This window comes from Marmota flaviventris, chromosome 8 (genome assembly GCF_047511675.1).
Source record: "Marmota flaviventris isolate mMarFla1 chromosome 8, mMarFla1.hap1, whole genome shotgun sequence".
Classification (NCBI taxonomy): Eukaryota; Metazoa; Chordata; class Mammalia; order Rodentia; family Sciuridae; genus Marmota; species Marmota flaviventris.
Genome location: NC_092505.1, coordinates 123137855 through 123152613, shown reverse-complemented (window position 1 = coordinate 123152613; position 14759 = coordinate 123137855). Strand labels below are relative to the sequence as shown.

Sequence of the window (14759 nt, the reverse complement as noted above, 5' to 3'; positions counted from 1 at the left end):
TCGCTGGTCCCTAGCCAGGGTCTCCTGGACCCCCTTCACCTCTGTTCTTCACCTGTAAGAGGGGGAACTCCTGCTGCCCTCAGGGCTGTGGGGAGCCTTGGTGAAGTCATGCGCCGAACATATCTGGCAAAGTGCCGGGCAGATTCAGCAACCACAACCCTCATAACTAAACCGACAGGTTTGGATGTGGTGGGGTGCTTGCTGAGTGGGTGTTGCCTGCCCTGCGGGCTGGAAGTGGGAAGATCCGCAGTCTTTCACAACACAAGGAAAGGCCTTTGCTCCTCTCAAAGATCAACTAGACTAGCCGGGGGCCTTGGGTCAGATCTCCTGAGCAGGAGACACCCAGGACTCAAGAATCCTCACCATGCACTTGCGGTCGTCTATGCCCGTCAGGTCCTCCTCAAACTCCTTCCCAACCTCGAAGTCCATGATGTAGTTCCTAAAAGTGCTCAGTGTGCGGATGATCATGTGGTCGCCTTCCTGCACGATCTCTTTGTCTGGCTTCAGCAAGTTGGCGATTTTGCGCAAGGCCACATTGACATCTGCAAGGGGTGCGGAGACAGGGGAAGAGAGTTGGCAGGAAAACTCGAAAGAGAACCTTTCCCGAGGGAGCGGGACCCAGGAGCGGTTCCAGGAATGCAGTTGGGATTCCCCCGCTGGCTTTGCGCTCTTTTCTCTTTTCCTCTTGGCAACAAAGTTTTCTGCTCTCACACTAACCTTTAAAAACAAAAACGAGCAAACCAAGGCCAGCTCTACTAATTAAATTATCCGCGTCCAGAGCCAACAAGCAGACGCTTGCCACCAATTAACCCTTGCAACCCTGGAGCCTCCGATTCACATCCCGCCGGCCGCCCTCGCAAGCGCAGGCCGCGGTCGCCCTTCCTGGCGCCGGGGTGCACCGGGCGGCGGCTGCCCAGGCGGAGCAGGCGGGTGACGGCTCGTGGGACCCTGGGGACCGCCGGGGCAGCGCTTACCGAGCGCGCGCAGGTACTCCTCGAAATTCTCGTTGGCCAGCATCTTCCAGTACCCGTTGAAGTCGACTGGCATTTCGGGGAGTGGCGGGAGCGTCGGCCACGGAGCGGGCGGGAGCGGCTCTGGGCTGTGCCGGGACAGCGGCTGCGGACGCGCTCTGGGTGGTGGGCGGCCCGGAAATGCGCGCTCTCGGGGGACAGGGTCTCCGCGGGGCGGCGACAGCTGGATTCCTAGCGCGCACAAAGCCCGCAGGAGGATCCATTGTAGCCGTCGCTCCTCCCCCTTGGCGAGGGCGGGGCGGGGCAGGTTGGAGGGTCAGGTTTGTCCCTCGCCGCGGGCCACCTTCGTCTCAGACTTTCCATTCGCTTCCCCTGTAAAGGAAGAGGAGGTGATGGGACGTGAGAGGTCCCTTTATTGGTCCCAACTCTTCGGTTCCTGAGGGATTCCTTTGAACGCCATGAACTTGTCACCCTCAGCGGCCACTTGAGGCCTGGGAATCAGAGTCCTCAGGTTTGCTGGAGGGATTAGGGAAAGAGGCCACTTAACAGGCCTTTGTCTAAGGCTCCAAGCTGCCCCCGCGCCAGTGGGCCCGGCAGTAAAACTCTGGGGAGAAGAGGGGGGAACGCTCTCCAATCCTGCCCGAAAAATAAAAATCAAGTTTTATATTATTTGAAGTCCTTGGGGCTGATTCTGATGCACAATCAAGTTAGAGACCCACTACTTCATGCAAATGTAAGCAATTACCAATATACTGTTAATTTTGTCCTCTCTTTCACTTAATAGCTGCCAAGTACTCCCTCGAGTTCTGCACTTTGCTTTTTTCCGCTTAATGTATTCGGGTTCCTATTCATCGCTGTGCATAAAGCATCCCCATGGTGGTGCAGGGTATTCTGTTGTTTACCCTGCCTGGCCCTCTTGACGGGCATTGATGTGGCTTCACTCTTAGAAACAGTGTTACAATGGTGATCTTGGATCACATCTTATTTGCCACCTGTGTGGGTATGTCACAGTGCTTTTAAAAGGGCTCTCTCTGCCACCAAGGAGATGACATAATCACATTGGTTGACTTTTTGACCCTCCATTAAAGACTGAATATCTCTTTTAAATTGCTTTTAGCACAAATGACAGCCTGGGTGACAGCAAGTACACTCTCTTCCTCTCTAGCAGCACCAGCACGTCCTCCCTACCCCCAAGCTCATGTTAGCCTGGCTGCTCCAGGCAGAATCAGGAAAAGACACCCCTTCCTCAGGGTAGAGGCAGCTTCCTCCTGGGGAGTGGTGTGGATTTCAGTCTCTCAGGCCTCACTTGCTCTTCACCAGGGTTTCTCAACCTCAGCCCCGTTGACATTTGGGGACTGAGGTTGGGTAGTGGGAACTGTCCTAATATTACAGGGCTGGGGCCTTTTGGGAAACTGAGGCAACATATAGGAACCCCCCCACACACACTTAACTCCCAATTCTTGTGATGGAGTCAGATTTCAGACACATCCCTCAGCCTCAAAGTAACAGGCATGAGTTTATTGAAGGGACAGGAAAAGGGAAAGGGGACACTCCCAAGGGAGAGTGGGTCCTGTCACTCAGAGAGGAGAAGGACAATGTGTTTCTCCTGCACTCCACTTTTATTGGGAATCCCAGAGAAGTTTCCAGAGTCCTGCCCAAGTCCAGGGCAGAGAGCCTCAATGACAACAGATTTTTAAGTCCCCACTGCCATGACAATTCGAAGTCACTTTGACCCATGCTGACAGGTTCTAATTGGATTTCTTAACCATACATTCTTAGAGATTTTTTTGTTTAGGAGGAATTACCCTTATCTCTAGGAGTTTCAGGATCTGGTCTGTAGACAGAGTCACCAAAGTATCCCCCTTCAGGGGAGCTTGGGTTCCTCTTATGGACATTATTTGGGGCCTGCACTTCTCCTGCAGATAACAGGTAGTGTGCTGAGGAATGTGACAGATCCTGTCCACTTAAGTCAGGCAAGGCTGCAGGTAATTTGCTTCTTGGAAAAGAGTCAGCACAGTGGGCCCATTTTATGGAATTATTCCCTAAGCTTGTGTCCCCACCACTCACATCTGTCTGTCCCCTATCACTGTGTCTTGTGGGATATTTAGCAACATCCCTGGCCTCTAGTCACAAGATCCCAGTGGCACCCCATAAAGATGCCTTCAGACTGCAAAGTTGGGGTAGGGGAAGAAAACTGCCCTGGCTGAATAGCATGGCTGTCCCAGCATTGGGCCTTCCTCTCCTTTGTGGTCATTTCTTGGGGTTCTCAGAGGTTCATACAGACATTGGCTCAGTGTCTCTCTATGGCCAGCCCAGAGCTCATCTTGACTGGGTGGCCAACACAACCTGTCCCAGCCCTGCCCTTTGTCAAAGTGTGAGAAGATGCCTCTGTAGTTCAGTCAGGGGAATGGGTGGGGCTGCTCCTGAATTCTCAGGGCCACCCACAGCCCTGGGCTTCCTTATCATCCTGACTCACTGGGATGGAGGATCAGCCAAAGGCTTAAACAGCAAACAAGCCCTTCCTTGGCCACCTACAACTAGTCTAAAGTCCTCTCCCCTGTTCTCTGGCACCATCCAGCCCAGCCAACTGAGTTTCTCAGCGTCCCCAACCTTCTCCCTTTGTCTTGTGTCTCCTGAGATGGTTTATGCCAAAACCCAGCACGGTGCCTGGTTCACAAGGGTCTGAGTCAGTTCTGCCATGTCTGGAGAGGACCCTTGCAGTTGAGCAGAGGCCTGCTGCTCCTCCTATCTCCCCAGGCCTCCCTTGTCCATCCCAAAGAACCAAGATCTGGCCACTCCTCCTTCTTCTGACCACTTTGGACATCTGCTCACCTGACCTCTCTCTTCTGAGCTGGGCAGCACAACACTTAATGGGGTTGGTTTTCCTTGGTCCCTCCTGTCTCTTTGTCTAGTCCCCTAAAGGTCAGTATCCTCGTCCTCTTCTGGGTCTCCTCCCAGGCACAGCCCCTGCTGGCTGTGAGTTTCTCGAAGCTGGGGGAAGGTGTCATGAGTAGGCTTCAGGGCCAGATGGCCTGGTTTGACTTTGCCTATGTCACTGTCTTGTGGAGCAGTCTTGAATAGATGACGTGGCCTCTTTGTGCCTCGGTCTCCACCTCTGTAGATGGAGACACTGAGTACCCACCTCTCAGCGTGATGAACTGCAAAGGAGAGGTGGGGCCCAGAGGCTGCTTCAGCTCTGCTGCTGCTTGAGCCAGAGGAGCTTTGGAAGTGAAAGGCCAGGGTGTAGCAGGTCCGTGCCCTGCTTCTGGGGCCCTAAGATCAGTCCAGTGGGTTGAAGTGGAATGTGCTCTGTGGAGGCATCTGGTCCGATCATGATCATCTTTTCTCTGCCAACTCCATCATGCTCAATTTAATTCATGAATCAGGGCATATTCTGGAGTTTCTGTCTGCTTGAGCTGACATCACTTGGGTTGTGTAAATCAGAAGAGGAACTGAGGAGAGTGGATAGAAATGAGACAAGGGGTCTGAGTGGGCTGGCGATCTATGAGGGATCAAATCTGTGAGGCTCTGGCTGGACATTGAGGGCAGTCAGGATGAGAGAGGTGAGGAGGAGGAGATAGTGCAGAGGAAGGAGGAGACAGGTGGACAAGATGGAGGGCAGTCTTGCTAATGATTGGAGGGGAAGGTAAACGTGCTAGGACACCTCTAAGTGAGCTTGCTTCATTCACTAGCCTTAAAGAAGGGTGGCAGAGATCCAGAGCCAATTCTTGGAGGCCCCAAGAGCTGCCAAGGCCACAACAGCCAGGCCAGTGACCTTGTGTGTGCAGTGGGACACACTGGCACAGGGGCAATCCTGGGTTGGGGTGAGGAGGGAGAAGGGAAAAGGGAGGAGAGGAGAGGTCTAAAGGGCCCCAGGTGGGCTCCTGGCTGGACCGAGGGCTCAGGGGAGCTCCAGGCCCCCACTCCGAGGACAAGGAGGAAATGTGCCTTTTCATTCTTTACTGATCTGTCGGCTCTGCAGGACTCCTCAGAGCACAGGGGACAGATTCACAAAATGATGGCTTGCTTCTTGCCTTGTGAGGTTGGTCCTCTGCCCATATGGTTGACAGGCCAAGTAGTGGCCACAAGGTGCCCGGTTTGGGGGGCTGCTTGGCTTCCCAAGAGCCATGAGATTGGAGCAGAGATCCTTGGGACAGGCCTTGAGCCTCCTCTCAGGATGCTGGCTTGAAAGGTCCCAGCCTCATCCCACCCTTTCTACCAGACCTCCCACACCGGGACCCTCACTTGGTGCCTGGTACTCCTGCCTCATGCTGAGGAAGAAGGCTGTCTTCATCTGCGGGTGCTGGCTCTGGCCCCTCATCCCGGCCTCGCTTCTCAATGGCTTAGCTTATTTGAGAGGCTTGTGAAATCTCCTCCTGTATTCAAACACGTCTCTGGCATCTCATTCCAGGGAATGACGCCGCTCCCATCTCCCAGCTGTCACCAGGCCACCTGTAAGATTAGTGTCTCAAAAGATGTGTGTGGCCCAACAAAGCTGCTTTCCTGTGTCCACTGTGTTGAGGACCCAGAGGGCTGGCCAAGAGGCCACTGGAGCTGAGGGACACTGAGGTCCACTGAGGAGGCTCTTCTGTCACAGGTTCATGAATGTTCAAACATGCAAATACACACCAGGTCCACAGGTCTCAGAATCTTAAGCCCACTCTGGGGGGTGGCTTGGGGATTGATTTCTGTGTGGAAAATGGTTCTGCAGGGTGACAGCTGTCTTCCATCTGATCCTTCAGCCAACCACACAATGGTTCCTGTAGATCACGACTTACACTGCAATGCAAGGGAAGGGCTTCTTCCTCTCCCTCTTTGTCTCTCCCTTCTTTCTCTTTTTCCTTTTTTTCTTCTTCTTCATAACCTCTTTCCCTTCCTCCTCGTCTCCCCCAAACCCTCCGTCTTTCTTGCTTTCTTAGCTACGTTATTATGGAAAAATATTAAGCCTACGTAAATACAAAGAAAACACTATATTGAACCACCACAGATCCATTTCCAGCTTCAATGACCATCAGCTGTGGCCAACCTAGTTTCACTAACATCCCACCCACCACACCCTAATTTTTAAAAACTACTTTGGAGCAAATACCAGACACCATGCCTTTGCAAAAAGTATTTTTAAAAGATAAGGACTTATGTTTTAAAGTTTTTTTAAAAAAAGGTGAATTATTATCCTACAGTTCTGGAGGTTTGAAGTCTGAGATGGCCCCATAGACTAAAATGAAGGTGTTGGCAGAACCGCATTCCCCCTGGAGGCCCTAGGAGAGAGCTCCTCTCTTGCAGTTCCTGTTTGTGGATGTCATTCATAGTTCTTGGCTCACAGCCACATCAGTCTGACCATTGCTTCCTTCTTCACACCTCCTTCCCTGACTCTCTTGTTGGTTTTATAATTACATGGTGTGATTACATTGTGCCACACAGATAATCAGGGATAATCCTCCATCTACAGATCTCTAATTTAATCACATCCGCAAAGTCCCTTTTGCTATGAAAGGTAACTGTGTTAGCTTTCTGTCACTATAATAAAATGCCTCAGATAATTAACTTATAAAGAGGAAAGGATTATTTTGGCTCATAGTGTTGGAGGTGCTAGTCCAAGATAAGGCAGATGAACAGGCAGAGCCATTGCTCTCTCCTCTGATGGGCGTGCCAGATGGGAATGGCAGGGAGCACAAGGTGGAGCCAACTGCTCTCCCAGGCATCAGTACAGGGAACAGGGAACAGGGAAAGGTCTGGGGTCTCACTCTCTCCTTTAAGGGCACACCTCTGTAACTTAAGGGCCCCCCACAGCCCATCTCCTAAAGGTTTCCCCACTTCCCCTGACCACTACCCTGAGGACCAAGCTTTTAACCTATGGTCCTTGGTGGGACACTTATTCAAATCATAGCAGTAATAAATTTATAGGTCTCCAGACAGCACATGAACATCTTTGGGAGGACCATTATTTTGCTTACCACATCAAAGAACAAGGCAAAGCTGGGCACAGTGGTGCTCGACTGTAACCCCAGAGGCTCCGAGCCCAAGGCAGGAGGATCGAAAGTTCAAAGTCAGCCTCAGCTATTTAGTGAGGCACTCAGCAACTTAGCAAGACCCTGTCTCAAATTAAAAATTTAAAAAGGGCTTGGAATATAGCTCAGTGGTTAAATACCCTTGGGTTGAATTCTTGGTACCAAAAATCAAACACACACACACAAAACCAATAAAAGTCTCTTTCCATTAACAAAAATATGTAGCTCAATGTATAAGCCAGACTTTGATGTGATCCCCAAATCTTCTCTCCCTGAATTTACCACTGTTGGGCTGAAAGCCTAAAGAAACCCATTTTTCTATGTTGTACTTTTCTTGCATTATCCAGAAAACTGGGCTTTTGTTATGTTCGGTTTTCTGGTTCTTATTCCTCCTGCATCATGGAGAGAGAGGGTGGTGATATGGACTGGGAATTCACACTTGACCCCCGTTTAGAGATCTGCTTCTGGCTGTCTGGCGTGGTTGGTATTCTAAGGTAGTTCTGCAGCACTTTTGTGGGTGCCTCTGAGATGACCTTGTTGAAAACAGGTAATTGCATAATAGCAGGTGGATAATACATTCTCTTTGTCTGACTGCTTCTGAGAGGTACTCAGTTTTTGGAAATATAACCACAGTATCATTATTGGGAAACATATATTAATTCCCTAATAACAAATATCTGCAAGGGGTTCAATTATCTCATTTGAATTCCAACACACTTGGTGATGTTTCTTTCATACGTCACCAGTGGCTGCCATATCTCTTTTGTGTTATGGTTTTTCTTTCCATTATAAGATGTAATTATCATTATCTACCCACACCTCTCCTTTTTTAGATAAATGATAAGATACCATATCTTTTTATAAATTTAATAAAACATCCTGGAGACTGTTCCTCAGCAATACACAGGGAGATTGTCCCTTCTCTTTTAAAAGCTGTGCGGTGCACCCCTGGGTGCACAGGCCACAGGTAATTGAACCAGCACCCTACTGATGGACACACAGGTTGTAACAAAGAGTGATGGGATAGAAGGGAGAATCTTTATACTTTTGCTAGTGTGTCTTTGGGATAGATTCCTTGAAGTGGGATTTCTGTGTCAAAGTGTAAAAACGGATGCACTTTGGCTGAATAATTTATTGCTGCATTTCTCACCACAGGATTTTATCACTTCACCGACCGACAACCAACAACATGTGAAAATATGTGTTTTTTACCAGTCATGCCATCAGATTATGTGCTCAAACTCTTGGACTTCTGCTAGGTGAAAAAGGTGATCTCGGAGTGTTTTGCATTTGCATTTGAGAATATGTAAGTTGAGAATGAGTAATGTCGAGAAGGAGCAGTCCCTCTCTCAGTTAGTCACTTCCTGCTCCTCTGTGTGTGTGTAAATGAGGTAGAACTGCAGAGCACAACCCTAACTTCTGAGCTTGTTTAGTCAATTTCACCCACAGTCTTTATTCCTGGATGCTGTATCATGTGAATGTCTGCTAACTGTAACTTGCCACCATAAGTGCTGTAGCAGGCTCAAGGGTCCAAGGAGGCCAAGTGTTGAGAGCCACAGCCGAAGGGGCCCCAGCAAACTTTCAGACTGCCAGCTGATGATTGGCTCACAGGGGCCCCAGCAACATCTAGCTGATTGGCTCCTCTGTGGTGATGCTCATTGGGCTGTTTCCCCGCCCTTTCAGACTACGGAGCTGCTCATTGGGGGACTTTTTTTGGCTCCGCCCACGCGACCCAGCCAATCGGCCTCAAGAGCAGGAGGATGGGGGAGGTGGAGAGGCTTGTGGGAAGCCCTTGGTGGCAATTGGGCTCTGAGGGTTTTTCCTGAGGAGCTGTTTTGTTTGGCGTGTGTGGTTCTAAAAATAAAGTTCGTTTCTTTTGACAAGTGGCTCCTGAATTGTGCCCAGCCAGACTGCGGCAGCCCAGGTCTCCCAGGATCTGACACGTGGGGAGATGGCCCTGTGGGCAGCCATATCCGTCTATCATGTTGGTAGGCTCCCTGTGAATCTCGCCCGGTTTGGGGGAGGAGGATCATTTTTGCCATGCCATCCTACAATCTCAGCCACAGGCTGGTGTGCTAGACTCTCCCGGGTTGCCGTGGATAGCTGGGGCACCGTGGAAAGGGTGATAGAGCAGGTGGGAGTCAGCAGGGATCCTGTCCACAGTGAGGACAGCATGGTTCAGTGGGCAGACCCTGGCCACTTGGTGAGTCAATTGCTGATGGTCACGGCAGCTTTGTGAAGAACAGACGACCTTCCCCTTTACCCCAGCCCACCTCCTGGGTCTAACATCCTTCTGCAGAGACACCTGAGTCCAGACCTTCCAATCCTGTGGCCCCATAAACATCTACCATGTTTAAAAGGAATCTCTTGTAGAGAATGAAGTATGGATACTGTAGAATCTGACAGTTTTTGTGTAGCAGGTGTTGATTGAGGGTGGGTGCGATGGGTGGGGTGACCCATCTGCTGGTGGCAGCCACCCACCTGAGTTCCAACGCTGTGCCAGGTCATGGCTCATGTCTTGATGGCCTCCCCTGGGGTGAAGATCTCATGGAGCAACCCAGACAGTGGGACCAGGAGGATTTTGAGCAGTTATGGATGCCTAACAGAATGGTCACCAGAGCATGGGTACAGCTGACAGCATCTCACACGGTAGCAGAGCCGGCAGGAAATCAGGAACAGTCCGCCTCTGAGTTTCAGTCTTATTTCAGCCTGTAAATGGCCATTTCATCCAGTGAGAGATAAGGTAGATGAAAGACAGCAGAGTGTCATGATTCTCAGCCTCACCGTGTCATGGCATTGATGTGGGAATGGTTTTTTTGGTCAGAAGCAATTACTGAAGGAATATTTAAGCGTGGTGTCAAGGAAAATTAGGTTATTCTAGAGTCACTGAAAGGTGAGAAAAGGGTCAATATAATTTATCTGCATTCTGGTGGCCAGCCAGCCTCTATCCCCTGAGAAAGGCTTGTAAAAGAACTAAAATGGGAGGTGGGTCAGGCAATCTGAGAAGCTGGCAACCAGGGGCAGCCATTGCCAAGCTGGTTTTAAATAAATAGGCAGACTGTTGGTCCACATGGCTGCTGGTTTTGTGCAGAGGTTGTGTGTGGGGGGACCAGTGTTTTCCAACATTTTGGGAGGATGGTACTAGGGATTGAACTCAGGGATACTTGGCCACTGAGCCACAACCCCAGCCCTATTTTGTATTTTATTTAGAGACAGGGTCTCAATGAGTTGCTTAGTACCTCACCGTTGCTGAGGCTGGCTTTGAACTTGTGATCCTCCTGCCTCAACTTTCCCAGTCACTGAGATTACAGGTGTGCGCCAATGCACGCTACCAGTAGCATTTTGGTTTTTGACTACTTATTTTAAGCAGTCTTAAGTACTTGGTGTACTTGACCTTGGAGGGTTTGAAACACCACCAGAATATTTACACATTTTGGGATTTTACTTTAATGATGCTCTTAGAATGTGTTTTGGGCCAGTCATAAATTTGTAAGAGATATGAATCATCTATATTCATAGCTTTCCCTGCCTCCTCCCTTTTAAGTAAGATCATCGTTTTGTATTTTTTTTTTTGTCCCACACCTTCTTATTAAGCTGATTAAGGGTGCAAGGTGACCCTGTAAGGCTGACGTGGTGGACACCCAAAGAGCAGGCAGCTTTCCTTGGAAGGAGAGTAATGGGAAGGGCTGAAAGGGGACTGAAGTCCTTGGAAAGAGTTAAGGACATTGCAAAGTAATTCCTCTGACCATGGATGGGTTTGGGCTGATTAGAGAACCTGGGTAAGATAAGACCCTATTGCGTTTTTGTTTGCAGAAGAGAATGAAGTTTGGAGAGGTTTAACGACTTTGTTCCATGTCACGTGGGTGGAGCATTAGAGCTGGGCACAGAGCCTGCTCCTGGCTCTGTCTGATCTCAGAGCCCAAGGTCTTAACCGCCTATTGTCTCAGGAATGAAGCAAAGGTCCATGGGGATCTTGGCCTGCGGATCTGATAAATAAGCCTGGAGAAGGGAATCCCAGGGAGAAAATAAGTCTCCCATGTCGTCATCAATATGGAAGAAGAACTTGACTCCCTGTGGGACGTGAAAGCACAGAGCATATTCTAAGGAGAAAAATCCATAAACAGTTAAAGATTAATGTATCTTAGCAAGGCTCCAGCCAGATTTAACAAGAACAAATCCTGCCAGGGCAATGTTTTTACGTTCTTGGGGCAGAATTAGACAACCAAGAGATGAAAGGGAAACAGCTGGTCAGACATACAGTGATTTCCAGGAAGCATGGCGGGGTCCTCCGAGGCCTTCCTGTGAGCGAACGCAGATCAGGGCTCACGCTGACCTGTGACTGGGGCCCGGCCTTGGAGTGGCGAACCAGGGTCACCTGTCTGGGACCAGCCTGCAAGCCTCGGTCTCTGACCTGTCTCCATAGAAGCAGCAGAGGGTGAACATATTCTTTAGGCGGGTCACAGAGACCATCTGGATGTTCAGAGAGCTAAGAAACAGGCCAGGAGTGCGTTGACTCTAGTGCAGAGCACACATCCCAAACTGCATTGCAATTATGTTTAATAAGACCCTGTCACCTGTGACCTTCCTTCCCGCTCTACATGCCCACTGTCCCTGCAGTGCAATGAGCAGAGCTGGGTTTTGGACTCACACTGGTTTTGAAGCCTAGGCCCGCTGTTCCTTGTGATTGTGCATAAGTCACTTAATGTCTCTGAGCCACCCCCAGTGGGGCAGTTTTGAAGCCCCCGGCACACATATCCTCAATAAACTCTCGTTTCCTGGTCTTCCTTGTCACTGGGGCCCTCAGCCAGATCCTTCAACATGTTTTCCAGACCTACCTCAACTTCCCATCTTTGTCTTCTGAACCATGGTCCTTTTGCTCCTCTGGCCCAAACACTCTCTCTCTCCACCTTCTCCTCCACACATCAAGGTCCCTCTGTTCCAATTTCACCACTATTTTTTCTCTGAATTCTGACAGCTCTGGGCTTTCACAATCATGGGACTTGCATTCTTAGGAGGCCATACATCTTTCTCGAGTGTGCATGCTCATATTTACTCCAGCCCTCTTATAAGACTGTCAATAGCAGTGATTTTCTTAAATTCCTTCTCTTTTCCTCCTGGTCAAGAGCTGGACACATAGCAACATGAGTTCAATGGACATTCATTGAAGGAAGTGGGGAAAGATTCAAAGCTGCAGGTTTATGGGTACTTTCAGGAAACACTTACTGAGCACCTTCTAGGTCCCTGGAACTAGGTAAGATGCTGAGGACACTGCCGTGAGACACCACCCTAAGGAAGTTGAAGTCCAGTGGGGGACAGAAATGTGACAAGTAGAAGGTTGTACATGTGCTTTCAGGTCAAGATGGTGTCTGAGCATAGGAACAAAGCATTGAAGAATGATTAGGTCTTCGCCTGAGTGTGGAGTAAGTTCTAAGACAGACGAGTTCATGCAAAAGCACAGGGTGTGGGAAATGGCTATTCAGGAAATAGCCAAACATGGCTCAGAGTGGTCAACGGAGGGACAGTGGGAGGCAGGAGGGATGGAATGTCCTGACACCCTGGGAGAGGATGCTGAAGAGTTGGGGAGACAAATGTGGTCAGGCCCTGGAGAGCCTTACAAATGGTAACAGGCTACTTGGACTCTCTCTGCAGGAAATGGGAGAGACACTAAAAAGTTTCAGGCACAGAAATTTCTCTCAGAGAAAGATGGCGGACCCTACAACCTTCATCTCCCATAGAAACATCAGTTTGAACAGTAGTTATCCACATACTAAACTTTCTTCATGAGAGCTAAGGAAACCAAGTGAGAAAATACTATTCGGCATAGTAATAAGACACAATGAAGTAAGCAAGAAGCAAGGAGTTGATAATGTCACCCCTCCTCAACCCCTAAGCAAGGTAGGGTGGAGAGAGACACCTTGTACTGGGGGTAAGGAGAAGGAATTAAGTCCAGGTCTTAGGCTGGAATTTCAGCACCAGGCAGAGCCCCATAGCCCTGGCCTGAGGCCGATGCACATTGATTGAAACTCTGGACCTGCACCACCACTCCTCCAATCCTCAGCCGCATAACCTAGTGCAAGATTCCATCTTCTGGGGGTAGGTCAGAGAAGTAAGCACGGGACTTTGTCTTGGAACTCAGGACTGTGCTGGTGAAGCCTAACACTTGGCAGATCTCAAGGGCTCCTATCTCCTGGCCAGTGCCTATGGACAGACCTCTGGACCCACTCGGGCTCCAGGCAACCTGTGACCTCACTTGGATGGATTTTTACTTCAGCCAGAATCATCTGTGGCTAATTGCAGCAATATGTGTCCCACGCATAGCACAGCAGTAGGAAGCCATAGCAGCAAGGGACTTGGTCCTGTCCCTATGCTGTACTGGCCTTTGTAGGTTGTGGGCTCTGGGCATGATCCAGCATTGTGGCCTTGGTGGCCATGGAACTGTTTATGCCATCTCCCTAGACATCCATGTAGCATGACACAGACAGTAATTTTCCATGTTGCAGAAAAGAGGTTACACTAAGTCATTATATAGAAGCCTGGGGCTAGGCCCTCCACAATGAGGTCTCAAGTCAGACAACATTCCACAGCACCTGACCACAGGTTGATGATTGTGGATGAGGGATTTGAGCCCACCCTGGCCCTAAGTAGAGGTTTGCAAGGTGGATAACCCTTTTAAGGGAGTCCCATAGTTCATTCTGAACAGCATACCAATTTGGGACAAACTTGGGCTTGGGTTACCCTCTAGTGCTGACATAGTGACAAAACATCAGCCATAGACTTGTGGCAAACCTGGATTTAGGGTTCCATCTAGTGTTAAAATTTCTAAAGTGACCAAAGACTCAGAGAAAATAAGCAGTATGCTTAGAATTTCTGCATAAGGAAGTTGAAATATGTAACTAGTTCAATGCACAGGTGACATGGTACTCCAATACAAATCAAGAACTTTCAGGGAACAAGGACCTCACTTGATAGACAAAACAAGGTACCAGAAACCGACAATATGGCAACTGATATGAATGGACTCAAATAATTCAAAATGTCTATTATAATGAAACTCAAAAGCGCTTCAAGAAAACACAAACAATTCAGTAGTCTATCGTGGAAACTTAACAGATTGAAGTAACTTTAAAAATGAAAGAAATTCTTCAGCTAGAAAGCATACTAAATGAAATTAAAAACACGATAGCAGTTATTAATAGCAGAATTGATCCAACAAAAGAAAGCCAGTGCCTATGGACAGACCTCTGGACCCACTCTGGCTCCAGGCGACCTGTGTCCTCACTCAGATGGATTTTCTACTCCAGATACTAGTGGCTTCCAGTCCCATGGCCACCAGGGCCACAATGCTGGGTCATGCCCAGAGCCCACAGCCTACAAAAGCCAGAACAGCATAGGGACAGGACCAAGTCCCATGCTGCTATGGCTTCCTCCTGCTGTGCTATGCTTGTGGTGCATACTGCTGCAATTATATATTTACTTGAAAATACACAGATGAGAAAAAAGAAGAAAAAAAGAATGAAGATGAGTGTAAAAAGCTCACAGGAATTTTGGGACAACATTAAAAGCACATATTTTGGTTATAGGGTTTAAGAGAGACGTGAGAATGATAGAGGGGTAGAAAGTTTATTTAAAGAGGTTATAACAGGAAACTTCCCAAACCTAGAGAAGGATACAAATACCTGTGTGTTGAAAGGTCAAAAGTCATTAGTCAGATTCAACTCAACCAAGTGCATGTACCCAAGATTATAATTGAGCTCTCAAAGGTTAAAGGCAAAGAAGTTTC

General features: G+C 49.0%; 1 protein-coding gene across 1 annotated transcript in view; it reads right to left on the bottom strand.

The window, feature by feature from the left end:
* The window catches only part of Rbp1 (retinol binding protein 1), a 111826-nt gene that overhangs the window by 21758 nt on the left and 75309 nt on the right, over positions 1 to 14759 (bottom strand). The window contains 4 exon segments of the mRNA XM_027933545.2: positions 364 to 542; positions 975 to 1076; positions 1079 to 1171; positions 1174 to 1343. Of these exon segments, the coding sequence (XP_027789346.2) occupies positions 364 to 542; positions 975 to 1076; positions 1079 to 1171; positions 1174 to 1234 (435 nt within the window). The 5' untranslated portion in view covers positions 1235 to 1343.